Source organism: Melanostigma gelatinosum, assembly GCF_949748355.1.
Source record: "Melanostigma gelatinosum genome assembly, chromosome: 8".
In the NCBI taxonomy this organism is placed as follows: domain Eukaryota; kingdom Metazoa; phylum Chordata; class Actinopteri; order Perciformes; family Zoarcidae; genus Melanostigma; species Melanostigma gelatinosum.
Window position 1 is genome coordinate 15,764,653 of NC_136641.1, and position 25,895 is coordinate 15,790,547.

The window sequence follows — 25,895 nt, forward strand, 5'->3', positions numbered from 1 at the left end:
AAGTAAAACTTGCAGCCTAATTTGAAATACAAATTGTAATTGCCATCATCTCATACAGTGTAGGATGATTAAGGAGTTTGTACCAAAATAATGTACAGTGTATAATGTGATATTTACCCGTCTCAATGCAGATCGACGGTCTTCTGACCCAAACTTTGCATTAATGCCAAATTGATGTGGAGGCAGGAGTTCCCCTTTTGGCATTGATCTCACTGCTTGTTTTCCACACACTTGCCTCCCAAGACTCGTTCATGTGTGTCGCACCATGTTCTCCCATTTCATTTATTATAACAACAAACGAGAGGAGCAATAGAAAGTGAGGACTATCTGCTTCTATCCCATTTATGTTAATTACTTCTCGGTGGTTTTTTTTACAGTATTGTGTGATCATTTTCCACGAATATGGGAAAACATTTATTTGGTGTTTTTTCATCCCGCTATAGAGAATATTGCCCCTCATGTACCGTAGTCATGGCTGCCATCTGCTGACAAGACTGGCACATTACATATTTCTGAAACGTTTTGCAGTCTCTACAGCCATTTGAACATTTTACATTGTTCTAAGTGGAAGGCAGCTGAAATGGCTCACACAGATTTGAACAAGCATTTGTTTAAAAAGAGGTAACAGCTTTATTGAGACTTGGGGCCCTAAAACTCCGTTCACTACAGAATGATTGACTGAGTCTAAATAGATTTCACTTCACCCCTGAAATGACAGAAAAAGGTGGGGCTCACATAAAAAATACTCCTTTCCAAAACTAAATGTGGAGAAGATCCAACAAATACATGCAAAAGAAAAAAATATGCTGACTAATCATGGCTGCTAGACTAACAAAAGCAAGAGTGGCAGCTTTTATTTGACTCCTAATAGCAAGTTGAGAGACGACTTTTCAGTTGTCATAAGAAATCATCAGACTAAGGATTATAACTTTGTAAATACTTTGATTTTCTTTTGAAGTGTAGGTCCCATACATACTATTCTCTACCCCTAATACAATTTAAATATATATTAACTTCATAAAAAGTCAACTCAGTGGTAGGCCCCAAACTCCCTTTACATAATCTAAAAGTCTGACAGCAGAAGTACCAGTCTACAATACGATCCTCTACATTTGAGCTAACATCTTCAGTCCAGTGTTTACAGTCTGACTTCATCTTACAGAGGCCTAAAAATAACATCATGTAGGTTATCACTTTACAAGACACCACGCGGACCGTGTATTCCCCTGTCCACAGCTCGTCATCTTCATTGAAGACGCTCACGGTTAACCTGGCGATGAAATGACATGGCACTGTGTTCAGATCACATTCAGTTAGGTCAAGACAGAGGAGAGCTCTCGGAGAGCTCTCGGACTCTGGGGATGAACGAAAAAATACTTAGTTTGAATTGATCGGGGCTCTGAATTGGACTAATCTGCACCACATTTCCCCAGTACCTCCAGCTGAAGTTAACTTTAGGCCTTGGACTAGTTTTAATTGAGATGAGTGCTGACATACTCTCAAGGGCTTTCAGGGTAAATCCCAGGATTTCTGATCACACGCTGTCCCGCCTCACTTACCAAAATACATTTGAAAGGACGGACGTTTTCAAATTCAGGAAGATCTATAAACGCTGAGCAGGAAAAAAAACAAGACTGACAGTTGTTTGTGGGAACAGAGAGACAGTAAAAACAATTTATATTGAGCGGGTTATTACAGAGGCACCTTCATTTCGAATTCCTTCAACAGACAGGCGGTTTCTACATCCAGTCATTAAAGGATAAAGAAGCGCAGTAACTTTTTTTTTTTTTTTCCAAGAGCATAAAAAAAAAAGCCTCGGCTCTTCCTACAAAAGCTGTATTTCAACAGTGTAATATATAGACAGTCAGGACAAACCCCTTTAAAACAAGGTAGAACAGTGAGGATTGTAAGCCAACAGTCGCTACACAACTTAACTAATGTTGGCATTAGTTGGACATTTTACATTTCAGGAGCATCTAGTTAACTTTTAGTGTGTTTCCACCTGTTTGTACACATCTGTAATCCAGTTTTACAGCGAGGCGAATAGCACGTAAGAAACTATTTGAAATCCATTTTATTTTTTTAAAAAGGTGATCTTCTACATGAAGTGAAAATGGAATACCAGTTGCATTCTACTCTGTAATAAGCCCGATTCATGCTTAGATCACGGTTGTAAAAAAATTACATAAAATTGAATTTCAGATGTGTTACGCACACCTTCAGTATTGAATAGGACCACAAGTCTGCTGTGACCTTTGAGCAGTAGCTGGTGCAGAATTAGTAGCGTAAGGAACACAAAATGAGGAGAAGTTGAACACTGAGAAGCGACACAGTTGTGTGTGTGTGTCCTTTAGTGAACTGTCCAGATGGAGTAGAGGCCAGCACTGGGGTTGTTTGCAGGTCAAAAGGAGAGAACCTAAGAGATGCTGCGCGATACGGTGACAGTCAACACAGTCAAAAATACTTGCAATCCCTCGGCAGAAACAGCAAAAAAAATACCTGCAACCTTTCAGATAAAAGGAGCCGTGTGCATTTTTAATTCAGTTATTGCCATAGTAGTACCAAGACCTGTTGTCCAAGATCATGAATTAGTCCTTCCCCTTTTGTCTGGGTTGTAAATGGAACAGTAGATAAAAAAAATATAAAAATCCATTATCGAGCTCTGTGAATGAGCTGGCGAGAGCAAAAGTAAAGTTTGGTTGTGATTAAGCAACGCTGTTTTCAGCTTACAGTACTGTAGAGCTCTAACGTGTGACATTACTGAGCTGCAGGCTGCTGTCTGTTGGGTCTCTGTGGGGAGCGGAGGGTCAGACAGTCAGACGGTTGTTGGAAGGCTGTAGGGGGCTCCAGGAAGCTGGATGGGCGGATGCATCCTGTGAGAACTGGCTTTCCTCTTTGCTCATCCCCACTGTACACAGGCGCCGGTGTCTCAGCAGCCTGTCTGTCCGGGAGAAGTTCTGGAGGCAAGGAAAGACGTGCGTTTCAGTTAGCAGAGTAATCATACCGACAATGCTGACAGATGGATTTATTTGATCCTGACTAAAATGCAGAAACCTAAAAGTACAAAATGGAAACGTGAAGCATATAAGCCAAACTGAAACAAGGGCTAACCTGATGGCAGCGATCACACTGGTACGGCTTCTCTCCGCTGTGCACCCGCTTGTGTCTGTCCAGGTGGTAACGCTGAATAAACCGCATGTCGCACGCGTCACAAGCAAATGGCTTCTCTCCTGTGAACACAAGCCGACCATTTAGCAGTATATATATATCAAGTCTCACTATTTCACTGGAGGCAAGATATTCTTTTAATTAATTCGTCATTTTGAATCTCTTTTTTGCGAGTCCTGGCCAAAAGAGCTGCACACACATGTGGACTAACACAGGACCAACTTTCACACAAAGAAGAGTGAGGACAGGGAGAAATAGGTATACGGCATTATAACTAATTAAAAACATAAATACTATACATTAAAACAACTGTACACGCCCAATTTAGTTCTTTAAATCATTTAAGAAGGTTTGAGTCTGTGCTTTTCTTTGTAGTTTAAAATAAGCAGATGGAATTTAAGAAGACTGCTTCACTGGCTGAATAGTGGACTCATTACTCATAACACTACCCCGTCTCCCATATCTAACCACCACACGTAGAAGAGTGAGAAAGACAGCATTGAAGACGTGCGCTGTGAGTTCTCACCTGTGTGTGTAAGGATGTGTCGCTTGAGGTGGTAGCTACTCCGGAAAGCTCCATAGCAGTGGTCACAGATGAAGTTCTTCTGGACTTTCAAGGAACTGTCATCGCTCATATCGATTTGTGGAAGTAAATGCTAACGACAACGACAAAATTAGTTGAAAGAGAGCTGATGATCAAGGGTAGATCTCTGCACTTTGGCGCGTATTCCTAAAATTGTAGCTTTGTAACCATCCTTACCTCCACCTTCACTTTACTGGATGACCCTGATTTTCTGTGCTTCTTCTTGGGTTGCATATTCTGGTTTGCTTGCATGTCCTTTCCATCCATCATTCTTGATGAGTGATAATCCCCGTCTTTTCGTATCAGCTTTTGAAGGAAGAAACGGTAGTAAGTAACGTAAACACACAGGTATATATACAGGATAATACTTCAACCCCGTCTATACGCCGTGTATAAACATAGACTAAATGGTTCACTATAGTGTAGCTGTGAGCAGGTATTCATGTATTTGCCAACAACTAGAACTCCTCCTGTGGGCGGGCTGATGTATGAACACATAATGAATGACAATTTATTAAAAAATATTGCAATATTAAAAAAAGTTCATCGGAGAAATTATAATTACTCCATGAATGTGTCAGCATTTCACAATTACCAAATTGTGTTCATGAAAGCAAAGAAATAACAGTCAGCACTAACAGCTTTAACAGGCTTCTCTCTCATACCAAGGGTGGACAGCTCCCGGCTGAAGGGTGGCCCATGTTACTGTGGTGGGGTTGTCCATGGTGAACCTGGTGTCCGTGGTGGTTGTGGGTGTGCTGCGAGTGGGTTTGGTGGCTCTCGGGACTGGACCTGTGCCCTTGACCCAACGGTGACATCATCCTCTTTTGGCCTGGGATGTTGTTGGCTTGCATCAGGGCCATGCTGGAGAGCACCGCCTCGCAGCCCAGCAACCCAGCCTGGCAATACAAACACCATGTCAGAGCAGAAAGAGGGAGGGGGGGGGGGGGCGCGGCGCAGGACTCCTCACAGAGACGAGGAGTCAGGGGAATGAGAAGGAGTTGAGTAATGGGAGTTGAGTAATGAGAGTTACAGAGAAATGCACTGGCATTAGGATTGGGAGTACAAGCTAAAAACATGATGGTGAAGAGACTTCCACTGACCCATTTCATATGGTCTCGACCAGAGTTGTTAGAATGGTGTGTCATCGTCGGGGGTTTGAATGCGTGTGTGTTTGTGGGAACAGAGGGGGCTTCACTTAGGATGAGGGGTAACAGAAGAGACCACACCCACCCAAATCCTCTGGGGCCAAAGCCTGAAAGTAGAGGCATGACAACATGAGGCTAACATTTTTACATGCCGCAATGAGGAGCTAGAAATCCAGATTGATTTAATGACTTTTACCAATCACCAAATCTGGATTTATGACCAAAAATGTAGGTCCAGCACTCTTATGCGCAGGTTTCAGGCAAGAAAGCCCCAATGGTTTGGTGCATGCCATGTTCCAGGGTCGACAGAAAGCAAAAGAAACATCGAATGGGAAAACGGGAAAAAATAAAATAAAGCAAAATACATAAAGCCTTTATAATACTGAAATATATAAAAGACAAGTATTAAAAAAAAAGCTGCTGTTTGAGAGCAGCAAGTGCGCTGTAAGCACAGTTTTATCTACCGTATATTAAATTATTATGGCCATCATAAAATGTAATACAGGCTATGATCGGATGTTTTCGATTAATACAGTGAACTGGATTTTGGGCAATCAAACCTGGCACTGAGGTTACAGGTGCAATGATTATCTACTCCATGAGGACAATTTTGAAAAAAATATATGCAATTGCGAATATTTTGACTGATATTGCAATTGTGATATTATTTGCGATCATTTTAAAACATTAAAATGTTTGAGGTGTGATTTTTGCAAGGATTTGTATCAAACAAAGATGTTTTCTTACATCTGTAGAATAAGATGTGAAGGCCGGGACGCCTCGGCAGCACGACAACGACCATGTAACGAGTCTGATCAAATTAAAATGAGTTGTGCAGCCCCCCATGACTCAATGACCTGTGGTGCAATTCTAAGGCATTGCATGATAATGGTCGAACACCACAGTATTTTCTTGGAATTAATAGGTATCGTGTAAAAATAACTAATAATAAGACGAAGACATTGTGTGTATATATTTGTAACGTACAACAAACATTTGCAAGGGAATTTTTCTCATCTTCCATGTTTCCTCTATTACCTTCAGTCAGTGGGCGTTTATGTTGTACTTTACTTATTTAAACAGCCAAATGATGTTTGCAATAATACCTCTAATACCCGAGAAAGTGTCTGACTTCTTGAGCAGTTAATTCGTACTTACTGAACTAGAGACTGAGACACATTCATTACTGATTGCATCCGTAAGTATGTGGGATAGCTATTTTAATGCTTTGTGTGGCTGTTACAACACATTGTTTTAAATGTAGAACACAAAACAGCTGTTTCTAGACCCTACACACTTACAATGAATCTGGAAAATAGGACTAACTCTTGGTTTGAGTTGAGCATACAACACCTGAACACGCTCAAAATATCAAGCAGTTTGTCCTTTAAATTAAAGAGAATGGCCATAAACTCAGCGGGGAGTGGTTAATCCATGGCTCTGGAAAGCTGTATATTTGATATAGAAATGATTTCCCAGACAAATTAACATAAAACCACAACACACAGACCTACTCATTGACTGATAAACCACAGGGAGCATTACGATTATTGCAGTTTTTTGTGGAATTGAAAATCACACAGCAGATGGATATACACAGCCCATGCACAAAAGCTTTGATAGTAAACAAACACAACTAGCCTATTGCTCACTTCAGTGGAAGATGTTTTCTTGTATCTAGCCATGAATTGAAACGGATTGGGATGTGCGTCACTCATTTGAAGCGTGTGGTTTATGATCTCGCAAAAACAAACACGATGGCCGTTTTATAAAATGGTGCATTTGTGCACAAGTGAGCTCGCTAGCGACTAATCCTGCAAACGTTGGTTTGTTACGAGTTTCTGTTGAAAAAGCGGTCATCTCCGAACAAATGAGCTTCACTAATCAAGCGGGACTCTATCTCGAGACCACGGGGGGGAGGCGGTGTTTAGACAATAGGTTGAACAATGTGAAGCATGCTGAGAGGCTCTGCTGAATGAAACAGAAAAGGCTAACCTGCTAGCTAGCTAGCCAGCCAGGAGTTGGGTTTTGGTACAACTCTTGTATGACTGACCCCCCCACCCGCGCCCCAGACAACACAACAACAGCCAGGCAGGGCGTGCGGTGCAGGCTCAGCGCCGACCGCCAAATAACATCTCCTTCACCGGCCACAGCGGCTACAAACAGACACGTAGCTGATCGTGAGATGTTGTCAATAGTTGCGAAGGAAATTCGTGTGCAAAGCGACCACTTACCTTTCGATTTTTAGAGTTTTGTAGGTTATTATTTTTTGTCGCACTTCCAATTTTTTCTCAGTTTACAAACACTGACAGGAAACGCCACCGGAAGTGCTGCCCGGAGCGAGTGGTGATTGGCCAAACGCCTTGTCACGTGACCGAAGCTCAACGACCCACAAATGCGGCCATAGCTGTGAGGGAGTGAGCCCATGGATGGCATTATTAATCAACATTAAAATCATTTAATTGCAGACATTGGAAATAGCGAATTAAATATACTCTCGTTATGGCAACAAAGTCGTTTTTTCCCTATAACGTTAAAAAAAATCGATCATTTCATTTTTATCCCAGAAACGTTACGTTATAATTTATCACACGAAGCACTTAACTACATTTAAAGTTGCATCTGTTACAAAGTAAAAGCAAAAGTCACATGAAAAAGTATCGATAAACTGTGTTCAAATCAGAATGGAAAACTTGTTTTGTGTTTGTTTTTTGGTTTTTAAACTTCCATGCCAATAAAATCACATTGAATTGATTGATATTCAGAACTGCAGGTGTGTCTGCATCTATCTTACTTATCTGATTTAATGCACCACCACCCGCCAGCCCCGCTAAGTGACACAACCACAATTTCGTGAACTGTACAGAAGGGGCACTCTGGGTCTGGCTAACATGCTAAATCCATGGTCTGGTGCATCCTCCACTGAGGAATTTATACCTTCCGTGAGGCGAGTGAGGGCTGTTTGAGATTGTTAATCCCTGATGAGCCTCACTCAACTCTAAACGTTTTGAATTCGATGAGCCTGTGGGACCAGAGAGTGGACTGGTTGCTGTGAGAATGACCTACGAGAGAAGTTGAACATTGAGCAGATTTTAGAGGACTTCGGGTGTTCAAAACTTACAGGGTGCCGCAGCTTAATTGTCTGATCATTGTCTATTTTGGTTCTTTGAGGCTACTGAGGAAGCAAGTTGTGTATTTGTATAATTGATAATCAGTTTTATGGACTACAGAATGCCCATCTGTTGGTTTTGACAGAAGGGGTCTTGTTGCTGATTTTTTCCACTGGTGTATAAGTTGACACTTAATGACATCCCATTTTGCATGTCTTATTTTTATACACCCCCCCTCCTTTTTCGATAAAACACAGTACCTACCTACTTTCTTTTTACTTTTACTCAAATAGCCGACATTTTTGGTACTTCTACTTGAATACATTTTCTACAATGTAACTATATTTCTATTTGCGTACCATACTCTATTACTCCTTCCACCTAGTCGTACATTATAATGAACAATCTTTGATGACTGAGACTGTTGGTCAGAGAAACCAAGACATTTCAAGCCACCACACCAAGCAACAGAAAGTGTGATGGGATTATTTATTTTTTTACCGTTTTCTGATGTTTTAGGATACAAAACATTAATGAAAATAATCGGTGGTTGCAGCCATACAGCTATGAAGTCAAATAAGGGGGATCATCTGACAGTCTCTAAAAAAACAAAATGAGAATCCAAGACATAAAATGGTGCTATATTCTAACTTGCACTAATATATGTCTGATTCTCATTTAGTTTCATTTTACTTTACATATTAATTACCATTGTTGTAGCAAGTTTGAGATCCAAGATTCTTATCGACAATGACTGCTTCTGAAATTAATCTGCGTTCCATCATAAATAACTTGAAACTTGAATGAAAGCCTTCCATTCAGAAACTGTACCGTGGACAAAAGGTGAAATATTAAAGGACACATCCAGTTCTCCAGTTGTGCAAAAATTGTTTCAAAAAAGTGAACAGAGCCAATTTGAACAGTTGCTTAATTCACTTGAAATGGTTCAAAACACCTTGACAATAAAGTCCACAAACAAGTTCAATTCAATTCAAATGAAGTCCCAATTATTTTATTTTAATTCTTGACATTTATGAAGAAAGTGACCAGTTATTTATTTATTCATTCTTTGTTTTTTTTGTCTTCAGATTTCAGGGTTGAGAATCTCTCCATATATCATCATAACCGTCTTAAATCGATCAAATCACAGTTTGGTTGTTTGTTACAATTTGAGACATTATTATGGCAAGCTTTGTGCATAACCCTGCATTCTAGATAGTCAAGGGGTACACATCTTGTAGGTTGGGTTTTGCTCACAAGTCAATTCCCAGTCTTTCAATTTCGTCAATGAAGAAGTCCATGTCTTTCTGAGAAAGCAGCGGAGAGAAAACAACCATGCGGAAGAAGTTGACCTTGTTTCCCAAAGGTTGGTAGCCCACCATCATGGTGCCTTGCTTAATCATGCGCTCCTTGATGACCGGAGCTACCTTTAAGAACAAAAAGACACACGCACAGAGTTAACTGTTTGATTCAGATGTGTTGCACATACTTGAAGATGGTGGCCATCATGTTTGTGTGTGTGTTGTCTTTCGTCTTTCCCAGTCCACTGATACAGAAACTTACGTTTGCCAGTCTGTCCTGGTAATCTGCGTTCCCTTCCTTCCCCCTCATACTGGGTGGTATGAACCAGAAGCACACATTCACAAACTCTGGCTGTCCATGGAGACAAACAAACACAGGTGATAAACATTTTTCAACGAGAAAAACACCTTATCTTTGTCAGTACGCTTGAGATATTTCCTTACCTCATGCAAAAGGTGAAACCCCTCTCTTTTCTTCATTTGCTCCACCAGATATCTGCAGGAGAGATGTTATACATTTTCACTTCCTGTTGGCTTGGATCATAACTCAATGGTTAGCAAAGATGAGGAAAATGGGGGGGGGATTAGATGTCAAAAGAAGCCTACAAGTATCTTAACCTGCTGTGCAACATGGACCCAAATGATCCTTCTTCCTTTATGTTTATATTAAGAAAGACCTAAATAAGCCAACTCACTGAAAAGCTTACAACATGAAAACAGATAAATTGCAGTGCTTTCAAATTAGCCTATGCCTCATATGGGGCGACTCTGGCTAAGTGGAGAGCAGGGCCGTCCTTCAGAGGGTCGGTGGTTCGATCCCTGGCTCCAGCTCTGCTAGTTGCATGTCAATGTGTCCTTGAGCAAGACACTTAACCGCAAAAATTTGCTCCCGTAGCTGTGCCTACGGTGTAGAAATGTGATAGAATCTGAATTGTAATTCGCTTTGGATAAAAGCGTCTGCTAAATGATTGTAATGTAATATGGATGAGATCATTTGGAATTTGCTGCTTGTCTCAACCTTCACCAGGCTCGTGTTGTGCTACAGCTGCATGCCTACCTTGCATGGCTAAAAGCTTTGTCCACACGCTCGGTAAAGCCAATGGAGCCAACAGCTTTCCACATCAACCAGAACTTCAGACAGTCAACCTTGCGGCTGCACTGCACTGACTTATCCCCGACATCCAGATTCACATCATAGAACTTGTCTTGCTGGAAGAGGTATGTGGCGTTGGCACTGTGGCACTTCTTCAACAAGTTCTGAGGACAAGAAGAAATGACTGATTGTCAAAGATTTTTTTTTGAAACACAGACCTTTATTTTGTGTATCAGATAATGCTGTAGCCTCAAACCGTGGTATCCTGTAGTAGCAAGACAGAGCACTGCAGTCCAGCCCCCAGCATCTTGTGTGGATTCCAGGCGACCGAATTTGCTCTTTTCACAGACACATAAAAACACCCACATCATAATCTATGTTGTCTATATCTCTATATGACCATATCGGCACAAAATGTGGCCTTACTCAAAACATGAAACATGCTATTTCTGGCATGCATATTAATACCTGTGAACCCCTTTCATCAGATGGCTGTGTTGCTTGGAAAAGAGGACGCTCCCTCCCCAGGCCGCCTGAAAAACACAACAAAACAGACAAATCTCTGCATGTTCTTAAATTTGAACAAATACAACAGAAGCTTATCAACAGGCATGGATTTGTCTTCGACAGGATGACTCACGTCTATGTGCATCCAGAGCTTGTGTTTCTCGCAGACATCAGCTATGCGGTCCAGTGGGTCAAACGCACCTCGCACTGTGGTCCCTGACGTGCAGCTTACAAAGAATGGCACTGCACCCTGGTAGACACAAACCGAAAATGAACAAAGCCTTCTTGCACTTGCTGCTCTCCGGTTTGCAAGATGTACAAAGTGTTTTATGGTTAGTTCAACTTTGTGGATAATTATTGTTAAAACCAATACAAGAGACCGTAAAACCAGAACATGCGTTACATCTTAGTAGTTACTGAAGGCCAGTGAATTGACCTGAGACTGTGCCAGCTTTATCTTTTCATCCAGGTCGTCTGGAATCATGCGGCCTCTGAAGCGCACAAGAGAACATAGAGAAGTTAACATTTTGAATGATAGGGCTGCAACAAACAATTATAAAGCATCGATTTTTGAATAATCATCATCGATTGGGAGCATTTCTATTGCCTCTTAACAGCTCACAACATGGTGACGGCTGAGCCGGCGGCTCGCGGTTTACGGTGCCAATAGTGCTTACAATACAAGAGAGAGGGTGGGTGCTACGCTTCTGCAGAGCGGCAGCAGTGATCTCGTCAGTGGGGCACGCTCACATGAACAACCATACACTAAAAGCAAGCGCATTCGACAGAGGAGGTAAAATGTTTCGATTCTGAGATGCATTGCGATGCCGACGCGAACGACTCTGCATCGATGCAGCGAAAACAATGTGCATGCAGGTTGAAATGTAACTGTGGTGTTGTTCTGTCAGGAGATACAGGGACTTAAACCATGTAGGAGTAGAGGGGCTATGAGTAAGGAAAAGTCAGCTAACCGCTAGGCTAATTCTTGCAGTGTAAAATGCCATAAGCATTCAATGCCCTGAAGCTTCTATGTGAAAACCTTATTTCTGTAGATTACAGATCCATTTGGAATGCACTGCAGAATCATTTTTTGTTTTGTTTTTGTAATGTGCTGAGGTGGTTCACACACACCTTTTTATATCATTAACAGTTTATCAGATTTTTGAAAGCACTTTCTACATATAAAGGGAGTTCCGATTTATCTGACTGCTTCTTTTAACTTTTGAAAAAGTAGCCATGTACAGCAGTATCGAAAATATCGAAGATACATTGTGATGCTTTCGAATCGTTGACAAGTCAATCGCCAGTGAAGATTCACACCTCCAGGTAAACATCATCCACTGTATATTTACATGCCAATAGTTTGCTGCTATATTTATGCTCTGAATCACTTATATGCACCTTTAAGCACTTAATTGATCATGAAAATGAACGAGCTCATTTATTATCAATGGTTTCAGCTGTTATTATGAAAAACACTTTACCTTTCATCCACTTGCACTATGATAACATTGTCTGTCCCAATTCCCAGGAAGGCAGCCCCTTTCTTCACAGAGTAATGGCTCTGAAAAAAACAACACGTAGGGCATTTCTCGTTTCTCGATTTTCTTCTGCCCCCTCGGAGCTCGCCGGAAGAGCTATGAGGGAGGAAACACCGCTGTATCCTTTGCGGAAGCCTTTTCAGCACCAGTTACGAATAAAAGAGGCGTGGAATGATCGCAAACCAGAACTCTACAAATGTAACAGTTCCTTTTGTATTCAGAATTTGTAGTTATTTAAGATGATCAAATGAAGGATCAGACTTTCTGCCCCTCACTGCTGGTGTGTAGTGCTTCATAACACGCTTTTCTAAACAAATTCTTTGACAACATTTCCCCTGGATATTACTTGTATTTATATATTAAACGTAGGAGACATCCAGTTCAACTGCTATAATCGTGACATGATGTTTAGAGCAGTGATTTTCAACCGGTGTGCACACTAGTGTGCCGCGAGAGATCGTCAGGTGTGCCGTGGGAAATTTTCTAATATCACCTAATTAACCATTGTCGGGTGTCTGTGCTGTAATAAAGTGTCGCAGATAATGTAATACTCTTCTATGGCAGTGGGTGGCAGCAGAGGGATTTAAATACCTGTAAAGACAATAGAGTTAGTGCTGCGCGACACGTGACAGTGACAGTTTGGGATCAAAGCAAGACGAGCAAGTGACAGTGATGAAAAAAAAAAAAAAAAAAGGTGACAGTGATGGAGAAGTTTTTGAGAAGGGAAAATGCAAATGCCGAACAGGGCCCTGGACAAAATTCTGACCCAGATGAAGGCCCAAGTATGAGTGGTCGACAAAAGAAAAAAGACAAGACGGTGAGCTCGAGGCAATACAGCGAAAGCTATCTTTCATTTGGATTTACGTTCACCGGGGATGCTACGGCACCGAGTCCGCTGTGCTTGGTGTGTGGTGAGAAGCTATCCAATAGCGCCATAGTGCCAAGCAAGCTTAAACGCCATCTCCAAACGAAACACCCTTCCGTTCAAAACAAGTCGATGGACTATTTTGTACGCTTACGTACAAACAATGAGAAACAGGCAACTGTTTTGAGAAAAACCACAAAGGTAAACGAGAGAGCCCTCAAAGCTAGCTACCTTGTTGCTGAACTCGTAGCTAAAACAAAAAAGTCCCACACCGTGGCAGAAACATGAATACTGCCAGCTTGTAAAGCCATTGTGAATGAGATGCTCGGCCCTGACGCGGCCAAAGAGATCGCTAAAGTGCCTCTCTCAGATAACACAATTGCCAGACGTATTGATGACATGTCTGCGGACATAGAAACTGTTGTTTTGGAAAAGATGCGCATCAGTAAGAAATTTGCCTTGCAACTTGATGAGTCGACGGATATTAGTGGACATTGTCAGCTCTTGGCCAACGTGCGTTTTGTGGATGGAGAAGCCATTAGAGAAAACTTCCTATTTTGCAAGGCACTGCCAGAAAAATCAACAGGAGATGAAATATTTCGGGTCACGTCGGAATATCTTGACAAAAGCGGGCTTACGTGGGAAAACTGCACAGGTGTCTGCACTGATGGAGCCGCAGCGATGGTCGGGCGCATCAAAGGCTTCGTAAGTAGGGTCAAAGAAAGAAACCCAGCTGTTACTGTTACGCACTGTTTTTTGCACCGTGAGGCCCTCGTTGCAAAGACCTTACCAGCAGATCTAGGTCCTGTGTTGGATGATGTTGTGCGCTTAGTGAACTTTGTGAAGACGCGACCTTTGAAATCTCGCTTATTTGCGTCTCTGTGTGAGGAAATGGGAGCGGAACATAAAGTGTTATTGCTCCACACGGAGGTCCGGTGGCTGTCGCGCGGCAAAGTGCTGGCCCGTGTGTATGAGCTCCGAGAGGAACTTAAAGTGTTTCTGACAGACGAGAGGCCCGATTTCTCAAAGCTGCTTGCAAGTGATCAGTGGTGTGCAAAGCTGGCATACCTGGCTGATATATTTCATCATCTGAATGAACTGAACACACGGATGCAAGGCCGAAATGAAAACCTGCTTACAAGCACTGACAAAATGAACGGATTCCGTTTAAAGGTGCAGCTCTGGCAACAACATGTGCAGCGTGGCAACCTTGAGATGTTCCCACTCACCGAGAAACTGCAGGATGGCAACACTGCTGCAATGTGCGAGGTGATTGGCAAACATTTGAAAACTCTGGAGGAGAAGTTGTCATTTTATTTCTCTTCAGCCTTCACAGAATGCCTTGACTGGGTTAGGGACCCATACAGCTCAGCATCCGTTGCTGGAAAGGACATGACTTTAAAGGAGCAAGAGGAACTCATTGAACTGAAACAAGATCGTGGTTTAAAGCTAAACTTTGCTGATCTTCCTTTGGACAGTTTTTGGTTAGCTGTTGCCAAGGAGTTCCCCATTCTGGCCAACAAAGCTATTTTGACATTGCTCCCGTTTTCAACCACATATCTGTGTGAGCTGAGCTTCTCAAGCTTGACAGCGATAAAAACTAAAAACAGAGAGAGAGTGAGAGCTGTTGAGGAAGAGCTTTGTGTGTGTCTTTCTACCATTCCTGCCAGGATATCCATGTTGTGTTCATCGAAACAGGCCCAGGTTTCACACTAAGTGAGTACAAATACATTTAGAAACTATATTATTAACTATATGTATTATATGTACTGTGTTAGTGTCTTTTTGTGTCATTTTGGTTGGTGGTGTGCCCCAGGATTTTGTAAATGTAAAAAGTGTGCCGCGGCTCAAAAAAGGTTGAAAATCACTGGTTTAGAGGTACAAACAGCTGCGGACATCAAATCGATAAGACCGTTCTCTTGCATTTAGCCCTCATTTGCTGTATTTCATGTTGTCATATAGATAGACAGGACTGTTTGTGTGCATAGAATATATATATATAGAATATATCACTCAATCATAAGTCACTCTTTCTTCGTAGTTGCAGTGCTTCACACAATAAAATGTGTAGGCTATATACACGTGTGTCTGTGTGTGACATCTGAACATTTGTCACATTATACCACGTTGTGAACGTTGCAAAAGTGTTGTGCACAACAATGAACAGCTGATGCAGCCGGAGACAGTTCCAGAGCATCTTTGATGCAGCTGTGACTCACGTCATAATTGATTGACGTCACTTTAAAAGGAATTTGTTAAATGTCTGTTGCCTTAACTCCTCTCTCTCCCTCCCTCGCAAGGAAAGGAATCAAGGATGTACAAAATGAGAAATGCCTATAAACTACAGTGCGTGTCAACAAACATCTCTGTCTGTTTGATGGCCAATCCTTACCTCTGAAGATGTAAAGACGTTTAGTCTTGGGAGACCACACAGCCCCTTACTTTTGACCTCTGGAAACCGTTGGTAGCGTGCGAGGTTCATGGCGTACATATTAGAGGTAGAACCCCCTGGGCAGAAAAGACCGTCACCTTCTGTCCAGCCAATCATCTCTCGCAGTCCTCTCAGAACCTCAGTCTCCATCAGCACAAACACGGGGGCCACCTCATACGTGTAGCTGCCATTGACAAACAAAATGTTCGTCGTATTTCATACTATTGCATTATATTCTACATTTTATACACACACAAACATTACCACACCAGAAGCGGAAAGTAATTTAGTACATTTACTCACGCTTTGTACCTACGAAGCACGGAATCTCTGTCTGTGTGTCCTTTGCATATCTCGAGTACCGTTAATCCAATCTACGCCACACATGGCGGGTGTATTGCTGGGGACCTATAGTCATGTTACTGAATTAAACCTCCTTTAACAGCTGTTCCAAGTGGAGCTGTGCTAGGGAGAGACTCTGCTGTCGGTAGAGGAGCTGTCAGCAGCATGGGAATGAATTATAAAATAACAGGCCTACGTGTCTGATGAAGTTAGATTCTGAAATCTTGCTATGCTGTTTGCTCCGTTATTTACCCAAGCAGGAATGTACCGCCAACCGGCTGCTAACAGTAAACTAACTACGGTTAGGATTTGTTGTTCACATTATCGAATATTTCCACCAGTGTGACTGTGAGTAAGCCACGACTTGGGTGTGTTTGTCCCCCCTCGAGTAAGACTGCATTTCCCCGGTTTATGAATTGATACAAACTTAAAAAACGAATAACCTTACCGCCATCAAAACACCTCCGCTAATGAAATCTGCTCTCTTCTTTATAACCACGGCAGTTATGTCAAAACAAGCCACTAATTTGGAAATAAGCTCTGCTAAGTGTATATTTCACTGGTGTTTCTGACTGTGAGCAGCAGCGCTTTTCACCCTTTGTCTAACTGACAATGTACATTTTGGAAGTGGTAGAAGAAGACGAAGGCTGACAAAGGCCCTTTGGACTGAAGGCTCACATAAATTAAGCAACAATAGTTAAGATTACCCCAAGTGGAGCAATGGTTATCCTGCAACCTCAAGTGAAAAAGAGGCATTATCAGCACAAAATGTACTAAACATCTGTTCAAGCTTTCAATTTGAATATGATGCTGGACAGTTTAATGACTTATTATGCAGCTTATTAGAATAGTTATATTTTTGAATAAAATCTAAATCTGAAACTTTACCAGTAACATTTCAGGAAAATGTCTTCTGAAGTACAAGTACAGATAAAGTAGCGTACAGTTAAGTTACACGTTTTAAGTCCTTGGGGCCTTTTGCAAGTCATTTTGGGACACAAGGTGTTAGAATAGTAAAATAATCCAGACTGATACTTCGCCTGCCCCATGTCTCTGTTTGCATACCTGGTTTTGATCATTGGCTGTTACTTTAATGATTAACATGCTCTCAACTTGCTGTTTTGAGTATGGCTTGTGGGTTTCTGTCTGTTCTGTGCCAGGTTATTGCTCCATTTACTTCTTCCTCCACAGACTAATACGGTCACATTACCTTATATATATCGCATCATATTTAACAGACTTTTTCATCCACCTAAAAATGATGGGCTTACATGCTTTAGTTATACATTACGTTGACTCTTACAGGTTAGTGTTGAGAGCCTCGGTGAGGAATCGGCCAGCCAGGGCATGATAGTCCACTCCTGCAAACAGCTGATTAAGAAAACGTGGGTGACCTGAAAGAAACCAAAGCAGTCTTATCATGAATGAACAATGGACAATCGATAATCTATAGACAATCAGTGTCTCAGCAGTCTTACTTGTCTTGACGCTGTACTTGGCGACATCTTTAACCCTCTGTAGGAGCCTGTGTGAGGGCTCCCCCGTTTCCCTCAGCTCCAGATCCAGCAGCAGAGCCAGCTCCTCGGGCTCTTTCCACTCACACACCTGCCAGAAGAACACATGGCTTATGAGTTTTTCTCAGAGTACTCACTCTAATCTGGCACCATTGTGATTTTTAGGCAGCAAGAGACCTTTTGATTGACGTCCGTGCCCTTGCAGAGCACCTCCTCCATAATAATTTTGAAGGCATCGTTCAAGAAGAGTTGTCCCTCTGTATAGTCAACTAGAGGCTCATTCAGGTGACGGAGAATGCCTGAATCCTGCCCTTCCACTGTTGTCAGAACAGTTAAAGTTTAAACGCATGAACAAGCACTGCCAGAAGAGTTATAAACAAGAACAGACATGTATAGCACACTCTACTTACATGGGTCCGGGAACATGTTTGCCATCTCTTCCCTTTTAGCGGCTGTACTGAGAAGGTAGACGGCAGAAAATGGCTTCTTGAAAAAGTTCCGTGGCAGGGGGAGGGAATTGTATGGAAGCCCATTTCCGCAAGCAACAAACAAATACAAAATCACTACAAAAAAAAAGAATAATTCATTTTTTTAAATACACACACACACACACACACACACACACACACACACAAAATACATTATGAGATGGAAAGTCGGTTTTATTCTTTATACGCCAGAGCTGCTTCTTGCTGAAAATCCTCTCAAGGGTGCGTTTGCTGAGTATAATTGAACACTGGCGGCTGGCCAATAGAGGGCCATGGGGCGCGGCCCCATCTTGAGCTCCCCTCCTTGAGCCACAAATAAATGAATTGTCAATATTTGTGTTTTTGACATACCCAGTAATATTTGTAAAATATGATATCTGCGCAAAATATATGCTTTTCCTGCACGTCCTCTCCGCCTCTCTGCATGTCTCAGCAGCGCTGGGGGCATGGAGAAATGGCCCACAGGAGGCGGGTCTGTGAAGCAGTTTAGCCAATTGCTGATTAAATATATAAATGAGTGACATACAATTTAGCCAATCAGCGTCCTCAAATATATTCAGCTCGGGGCCAAAACGACTTTGGCCAAACGACGAGCTAGCGTGTGCGTCCTCGTCAGAAGTCTCTACAGGCCAGCAGTACTCCTCCAAGACCCGTTTGACAGGAGAACTTTGGCGGAGATTCTGCAGCCAAAGAGCTAATCCCAGAAGGAAACATGAGAAGACCAGGCACACATGGAGAACTCTGTCAAGCTAAATATTTGGCAAAGTGAACATCTTTTCTTCTACATAGCTGTCCTCAGTCTCATCTGCTTAACTTGGTCATGGAGGCATCAACATGTAATAGAGATGTTAAATTAACAGTGAAAACTCATCATAGCTTAATTTAACATCAGTATTTATAATTACACTTCATGTTTACTTCTCCTGATCTTTACCTCCTATAACAAGGTCCATAGGGGCATCTCAATAAATGAACATGTTATATTATATTATATATATATATATATAGATACTGTATATATCTATATATGTATGTGTGTGTTTTATATTATACCGCATATTATTATGTGATATATATATATATATAAATAAATAAGTCATGAACAATAAATAAGTCATATTGCACTACTACCTCTGTTTGCACTATTGTATTATATGTATATATATATATACACACTTTTGTTTGGGATATATTTATGCTTATTGTATATAGCTGTTAAATGTCCTTGTTTTCCTTATATTTCTCTTGTTTATTGTATATATTTCATATGTGTGTATGTACGATGAGAGTAATGTGTAACTGGAGTCAAATTCCATGTATGCGCACGCATACATGGCCAATAAAGCTGATTCTGATTCTGATATATATATATATTACACTAAATTCCCTGTGAAGGTGACAAAAATATGATGTACTGACGTGTTTATCAAAGGGTTATTGACTGCTTTTTTTCGTGTTGGAATAAATGTTAAATATTTAACTGCAAAGTAGTAATGCGTGGTGGATCCTGTCATTTTTTGGCATTTGGTAAATAAAAATGAAAAAAAAACTTTATTATTAATTTTTTTTTTCCTGGCGGAAATGGGCTTCCATAGAATTTTCCTTTGTCCCATAAATATAATGTTGCCTGGAGGGAAAATAATGAGAGGAGCAACACAGCAGTGGAACTATAGGCACAGAGTCGCTATCTCAAAAGACACACCAAGATGTATGGTTCATTTAATTTAGGTAAACAGTACATTTAAAGACCAATATATTTTGATGAATAAGGCACATTTCCCCTCACAAACTACATTTATCAAATGTTGAGTTAAGAAAACCATAGACCAAAACATACAAAGATAAAAATATGATTTAAATGCCATGGTGTATCGTCTTAATATGACTGGAAGGAGAATAATCATTAACACAGACGCCATGAACAGAGAATTTAAAGAAACTTTCAAAGAACTTTCATAAAACAAAACTCAGTTTCTTTTTGTATTATTGCAATGAAAGCTGTAATATAAAAGAAGATCATTGACCTTAATATCTCAATGTCAAGGCTTTACAATCGGCCAGACACCCTCTGTCCTTAGTCCCGTAATTCGGCATAGTAGCAGAATTACAGTATGAACAATCAGGATGACAAACTTCTATACATACTCTGTGTATGAAGAACCTTGAACAAAAGGCCTCAGTGGCACTAAATGGCACTCCAGGTTTATTCCATAGAGCAGCGGTTCCCAAACTTTTTAGGCCGCGCACCCCCTTCTACATCCCGACTGGGTTCGCGCACCCCCCCCCCCCCCCCCTTAATAAAAAAAAAAGAAAAAAAAGAAGCAACAGAGCCTTTTAAGCCTTCATAGCCGTATAAGAATCGGACCAATGAGAGAACAGTTTGCTCGCGAGTGGCATTTGTTTACAAGATTTAGTCCGCTGTTAAATGTTGCAGTGTGAACACAAACCGAACAAAGGAGCAACTGCAACAAAGCAAACGAACTGAAGGTGTGAAAACGCCCTGAAACACTGCAACAAAGTTTCAATATCTTTCAGTGACACAAGGCGTCACTTTTAAAGAGCAATACGGATCGCGAGGACACACGCACAGGCTGAGAGGCAGATTATCACATTTCATTTACAATTAATGAGCGACTAATGTAGCCAGGATGTCTTCGGACAAAGCATCGATGCGGTGCGACACAGTGTTGTTGGACACCGGGATCATGTCCAACTTTTTTGCTTCTTTCTCCCCAATCATACATTCCACCATCTCTCTGGCAGCTGGTGAGCTCACGTCTTCGGCGATTGTGTGCGGTAGCCCCTTTCTCGCTATTCTGTAACCAGATATGAAGCCCGTAGTGCGTCATTTATAGACCAACACATGAATGAGACTCCAGTTGTTTTTGGCTGTTTTGTAACTCCTCCAATTTCGATATAAACAATGTAAGGGGCTTTTGACTTGCACTGGCATGCTTGGTGTTCAGGTGGCGACGTAAATAAGAGCTTCAGACTGTTAGCCAGAACCTCACTGCACACCACGCACTGTGGCTTTGGGGAATCTGCGTTGCCAATCCAAGTGAAGCCCAGACACAGATACTTTTCATCATATTTCCTCTTTTTTTCCCAGTCTGATGCTCACTCTCGTTTCCTCTTTTTCACCTTGACTCCGCGATGGACCGATGTGCTCCCGATTTGTCTGTGCTGCACCTCTCCGTTCCCCTCGCCTCCGATTCCTATCTCTCTCTGTCCCTCTCCTCTTTTACGACTGATAGCTTCAGATGTCCCACCTGACAGTTTTTAAATTAAAATTACATTTTTTTTAAATATTTAATATTATTACACCATCAGACCGCCATTACACTTTTCCTCTCGCGCACCCCCTAGAGGCAGCTCGCGCACCCCCAGGGGTGCGCGCACCCCACTTTGGGAATCCCTGCCATAGAGTATGAAAGTCTTCAAGTGTTGTTTTTCCTTATATGGAATGAGTCTAGAGAAACACACTCATTGTGAGTTGAAACAGGGTTGCAGTCTCGGCAAGTACCCGGCAGTGAAGGCCTCAGTCAGTCTCCAACAGCGAGTCAATGCTTTCAGGTGGCAGCGCCCAGTCGTTCTGACTGAGCAGCGAGTGCAGGTGAGCAGCAGTGGCTTTTTCCCTCTGGCGGGTTCTCCAGAAGCGCAGCATGGCGAACACTCGCTCCACATGGACCGCATTTTCTTCTTCAATCTGTTCCAGCTTCACAGAGGAGACGTCCAGAGCCAGTCTGCCGATCTCCCTCCAAGATCTGCCAATGTTACGAGCCACGATCATCAGCTGCCTCTCCTTCACTAAGCTCGGGCCTGTGCAGTGAGACAGAGGTGGATACAGTAGGTGACGTTCTTTACAATGCTTTAAGGAGAATAGCTTTGAGTGTAGTGTGACCCACCTTTGTTGCAAATCTTTTTGGATGTAATGGTCTCTTGTAAGTCAGAAGCTGGTTTTCTCTTTCGTGATGGTTTGCCCTTTCCTTGTAAAGAGAACACTTATATATTTCACATTGGAAACTACCAGTATTATATAATGAGATCACTGAAACTACTGAACAGACTTTGTCCTACCTGAAGACAGTGTGTTGACTTGCACATCCTTAATAAAGCGAAGCATTGGGAAGGTGTCCTGCAGGGCCTGGTCGTTCAGCAGGTCCAGCAGACCTCGCGCTGCTTCAGGACCCCTCTGGATGATGTGATCCAGCAGGTCTGTCACCTTCTCACAAGGAACCCGGCAAGCTTTTACCTGCTGGTAGCTGTGAGGAGACAGCAAACAGCGCGAGTCTGCATGCTGCAGGACAAAATCGGCATCTGCGCTTAGAATTTCAATCAGCTTGACCTTCTGGCTTCTGAGTAGTTGGATTTCTGCTGCTGGTTCCTCAGCCATGACTGAATGTCACTTAAATAAGAAGAAAAAAATGATGATGAATTATTTTAATGCACGCGCAAATCTGAAATAACTGTGAAACCAACTATTGATTCCATTGTGGCAATTCAGCAAAACAGGTTCTCCCAATGAGGTCACGGTGTACTTCTTTAAGCAATGAAAGATATTGATCAGTCATGTGAGTGATATGACAGGTTGTCTCGATTGCATCTACAGCATTTTTTGCCCAATAAAGAGTCTATTCCTCTTGTTGCTGATTAGTTTAAGCACACTGTGAGGGAATCTTGGGCTACCATGCTTACATCTGAAACAAGGTTATTATGACCCATTTATAACTGCAGCTGATGGGGTTTAAATCCTTGAAAGACTTGCATTTGTAATGGGGGCTACAGCAAGTGAGAGGTCTTCATAGTGATGCTGTTTACTTAAACAATTACTGATTGTTTGTGAAAGTAAGTAGCCTTGGTCATGAAGAATGTCAAGCGTAAAAAGAAATACAGTATTTTGCATGTATAGACCGACTACTGTGCGCTACTAATCAATTCAATAAGAGCTCAAATATACAATACAATATTCTGAGAAAAAACACTTTCAGAACAATGTGTTTGATATGTTATGTTACACAATATTATATACGTTCTGATACTGCATTTCAATGGCGTTTATGTGTCATTAGTCGCGCGCTGAATATCTGTGTCTAGACTTCCTGGTGCGCGCAGCATCTGTTGTTGATCTGCACCAGATGCGCTTCACTCTTTTTCACCAAGTACGGCTTTATGTTACAAACCAAATCGATTCACATTAAGACGCTTACCATATTGTAACAGCTGGAGAATAGAGAAAAAAACACGATTGAACAGAAGCAGGTTGTTTGCGGACATAAGGGAAACTGTTTCTCTGTTTACATGGTTTGGATCACTTGTTTCTGACTACTCCCGCTGCTTGTCCTTCTTTGTCTGTTTTCTACAGCCTTGCGTTACTATGCGCTCATCTTACCGTCAGCATTTCACCGTGCTTCCCTCCACTGGATGGATGACTTCACTGCAATAATTTGCCGAGGCTGTGAGGATTTAGAGACTCAGAGATATTTTATTTAGGGATAAATAACACAATGTCGTAATAAAGATAACCCTTTATTGATTCACATGTCACAGCAGAACAGAGACAGTCTGAGAGGTAAGAAGACGGATAATAACTGTTTGAATGAAACACATGAAAAACGAAAATATGAAATGGACAAAATTATAGTTGATGTTAAAAAACCCGTGATACAATACAGAGATTATACCTTAGACTGTAGTGAAGTGAATTGTGTTGCAAAGAAGTCTAGTAGTGCAACTACTGTAGTGTCAATATATAGATATGTAGGTCCCACCTGTCTGTCTGTCTGTCTGTCTGTCTATCTATCATCCATCCACCCACCCATCTATCTATCTATCTGTCTGCCTGTCTGTCCACTGTCTGTCCATCTATCTATCTGTATGTCCTTTGCAAAAACATAAAAAGAGACTAGAAGAGAAAAGTATGATGGCATGTGTCATGCTGTTTCACTGGAATGAACTCAAAAAGAGACAAACACTCACTGTTGTTGTTATACATTTAAATTCTTAAACCGTAAACTCAACGGCCTCCCTTCTTCTGGACCCTCTTCGTCAAAACAAAAAGATCAAACATTCATGTCGACTCTGAGAAATGCGTTGTTGTTCATGCCATGGAAGTGGAATGTTGTTAACATGGGAATAAATGTTTGATTGATTTGTTTGAGCAGAAAAGATTCCCAGAATGACCACCAAACAGAAGATGTGTGTGTGTGTGTTTCCAGGTACGTGTACGGTCATGTGAATAATGTAGGATACACAGCACATCTGAGTTTCGTGTATCATTTCCTCCCAAGGCCTCTGACTGTTACCGGACAACAATTATCAGCCGCCACCGGTCACATGTCTGCTTAGCTTGTTTACTCAGCTTCAGCTCTGGGAAATGACAAATCAATATCTTATTCATGGACAGATATTTGCTTTGTGTGAGAGGAAAAGCCTCTCGAGCCCATTTCATCCACACACTGTATACACTGTATACACTCTGAGTCACTGTGTGTATTAGCTGTCTGAATAAATCCAGTTCTCTCTGCCTACAGTGGGTGGAAAGAGTAGAGAGAACTATCATTTATTCTTATTGTTTATTCTTTCCACCCAGGTGAGACTGTAAGAGAGGAATTCATCTGCCTTCATGTACTTCTAACGACTTTATTATGCTATACATTTGCATTATGTTCAGACTTGATCTTGAGAAGATACATTGTGAAGACTTACACAAAGCTGAAATGCAGTGATCTACTGATCTAAGAAAATATACATGTGTTGCCACTCTGGTGAGCTTTCAACTCCAAATGCTGTATAATGTGCCTGTGGAATGTGCATTTCGTCATTTTGCATTAAATCACTGCAGCACAAGTGGAGCATACTCTGTATGGGAGATGAAAATGAACTCACACTGCCACTGATCGAGTGCGGTACCACTCATACCCTTATGCTTTTCAGGCCCCATCGCACTCTCTGTCAAGTGGTAAACTCCATTTGTATGTGCATGCTAGTGGTGGATGGTATAATAGCTTGGACGCTCCACAGGGCTGATGGAGAATAATGCTGTTTCCTGATGAGTGGCTCCGGCTCTATTCTACAGACCTCTGCACCTGGAAAATTGGGATTTTGTAGAAGAGAGAACGTGTGCGTGTGTGTGTGTGTGAGAGAGAGTTTATTTATGCATGTAATTCAAGAGTGAGCCAGCGCAGCAGCTTATCCCCTCCACGCCTTAACTGAGAAATTAGATTTACATGTAAAGTAACAGACATGGGAAATCGCTATTACTGACAGTCTTTAGCACTCTGAACCTCAAGGGACAAAATGGAGTTGGTTCTACATTTGTTTGGATCAAACATCTCTTTGCACGCCCTTTCACAATACACGGGTATGGACTTTTATGTGTTTACAAAGAAACAAACAAGCACATAAATGGAACTCCTTTGCAAGAAAGCGGTGGTAAAATCCTTGATAAAAGAGACGTTTCTCCTTTGAATAGGCATCCACTCTCCAAACAGCTTCAGAAGGAACTCCTTTGTTATATTTCCTTGAAAATGAGAGATTAGCCCACATTTGCAGTGATTCCGCATGAAAGCTCCTCTCTCAGATCTGGTTTGGTTTTATGTGATGAAACGGGTTACACCTTTCTGAACAAATATACTCTCCCCTGTAGAATGTGCAGTCTATTTGCTGTAGCTGACTGTAGACGTGAACCTCCACTCTCAGGATCAATGGCGCAGCAGCGAGGGGACGGCCAGGCTTACTTTGAAAAGGAAAAAAAATGGTAAACACAAAGGCATTTTCCGTCCTTTAAGTCTAACGATTGGAGAAG

At 41.7% G+C, this 25,895-nt stretch overlaps 3 protein-coding genes across 5 annotated transcripts; all 3 read right to left on the reverse strand.

Annotated features, from left to right (window-relative positions):
- Nucleotides 1-682: 682 nt before the first annotated feature.
- znf740b (zinc finger protein 740b) lies at nt 683-7,223 on the reverse strand. Of its 2 annotated transcripts, XM_079274438.1 has the most exons (7): nt 7,134-7,216; nt 4,855-5,006; nt 4,417-4,650; nt 3,929-4,057; nt 3,695-3,824; nt 3,112-3,230; nt 683-2,957 (listed from the first exon to the last, which is right to left on the reverse strand). In XM_079274438.1, the coding sequence occupies exons 2-7, from the start codon at nt 4,897-4,899 to the stop codon at nt 2,808-2,810; spliced, it is 807 nt and encodes a 268-aa protein (XP_079130564.1). In that variant the 5' UTR covers nt 4,900-5,006; nt 7,134-7,216; the 3' UTR covers nt 683-2,807. The 2 variants fall into 2 exon arrangements, with proteins under 2 accessions (XP_079130564.1, XP_079130565.1); XM_079274439.1 differs by lacking the exon at nt 4,855-5,006 and having other exon boundaries at nt 7,134-7,223.
- A 1,771-nt stretch (nt 7,224-8,994) lies between these two features.
- Nucleotides 8,995-18,067, reverse strand: csad (cysteine sulfinic acid decarboxylase). The gene is made up of 14 exons (XM_079273556.1): nt 18,014-18,067; nt 17,781-17,920; nt 17,568-17,694; nt 17,393-17,483; nt 15,709-15,931; nt 12,395-12,474; nt 11,347-11,401; nt 11,044-11,160; nt 10,872-10,936; nt 10,660-10,741; nt 10,368-10,567; nt 9,755-9,806; nt 9,573-9,662; nt 8,995-9,436 (listed from the first exon to the last, which is right to left on the reverse strand). The coding sequence occupies exons 1-14, from the start codon at nt 18,036-18,038 to the stop codon at nt 9,263-9,265; spliced, it is 1,521 nt and encodes a 506-aa protein (XP_079129682.1). The 5' UTR covers nt 18,039-18,067; the 3' UTR covers nt 8,995-9,262.
- Nucleotides 18,068-20,434: 2,367 nt separating this feature from the next.
- On the reverse strand, nt 20,435-23,427 carry LOC306780980 (uncharacterized protein). Of its 2 annotated transcripts, none has more exons than XM_079273557.1 (4): nt 23,299-23,427; nt 22,169-22,496; nt 21,997-22,077; nt 20,435-21,910 (listed from the first exon to the last, which is right to left on the reverse strand). In XM_079273557.1, exons 2-4 carry the CDS (start codon nt 22,482-22,484, stop codon nt 21,630-21,632), a joined length of 678 nt encoding a protein of 225 aa, XP_079129683.1. In that variant the 5' UTR covers nt 22,485-22,496; nt 23,299-23,427; the 3' UTR covers nt 20,435-21,629. The 2 variants fall into 2 exon arrangements, with proteins under 2 accessions (XP_079129683.1, XP_079129684.1); XM_079273558.1 differs by having other exon boundaries at nt 22,169-22,388; nt 23,299-23,422.
- Nucleotides 23,428-25,895: the final 2,468 nt, after the last annotated feature.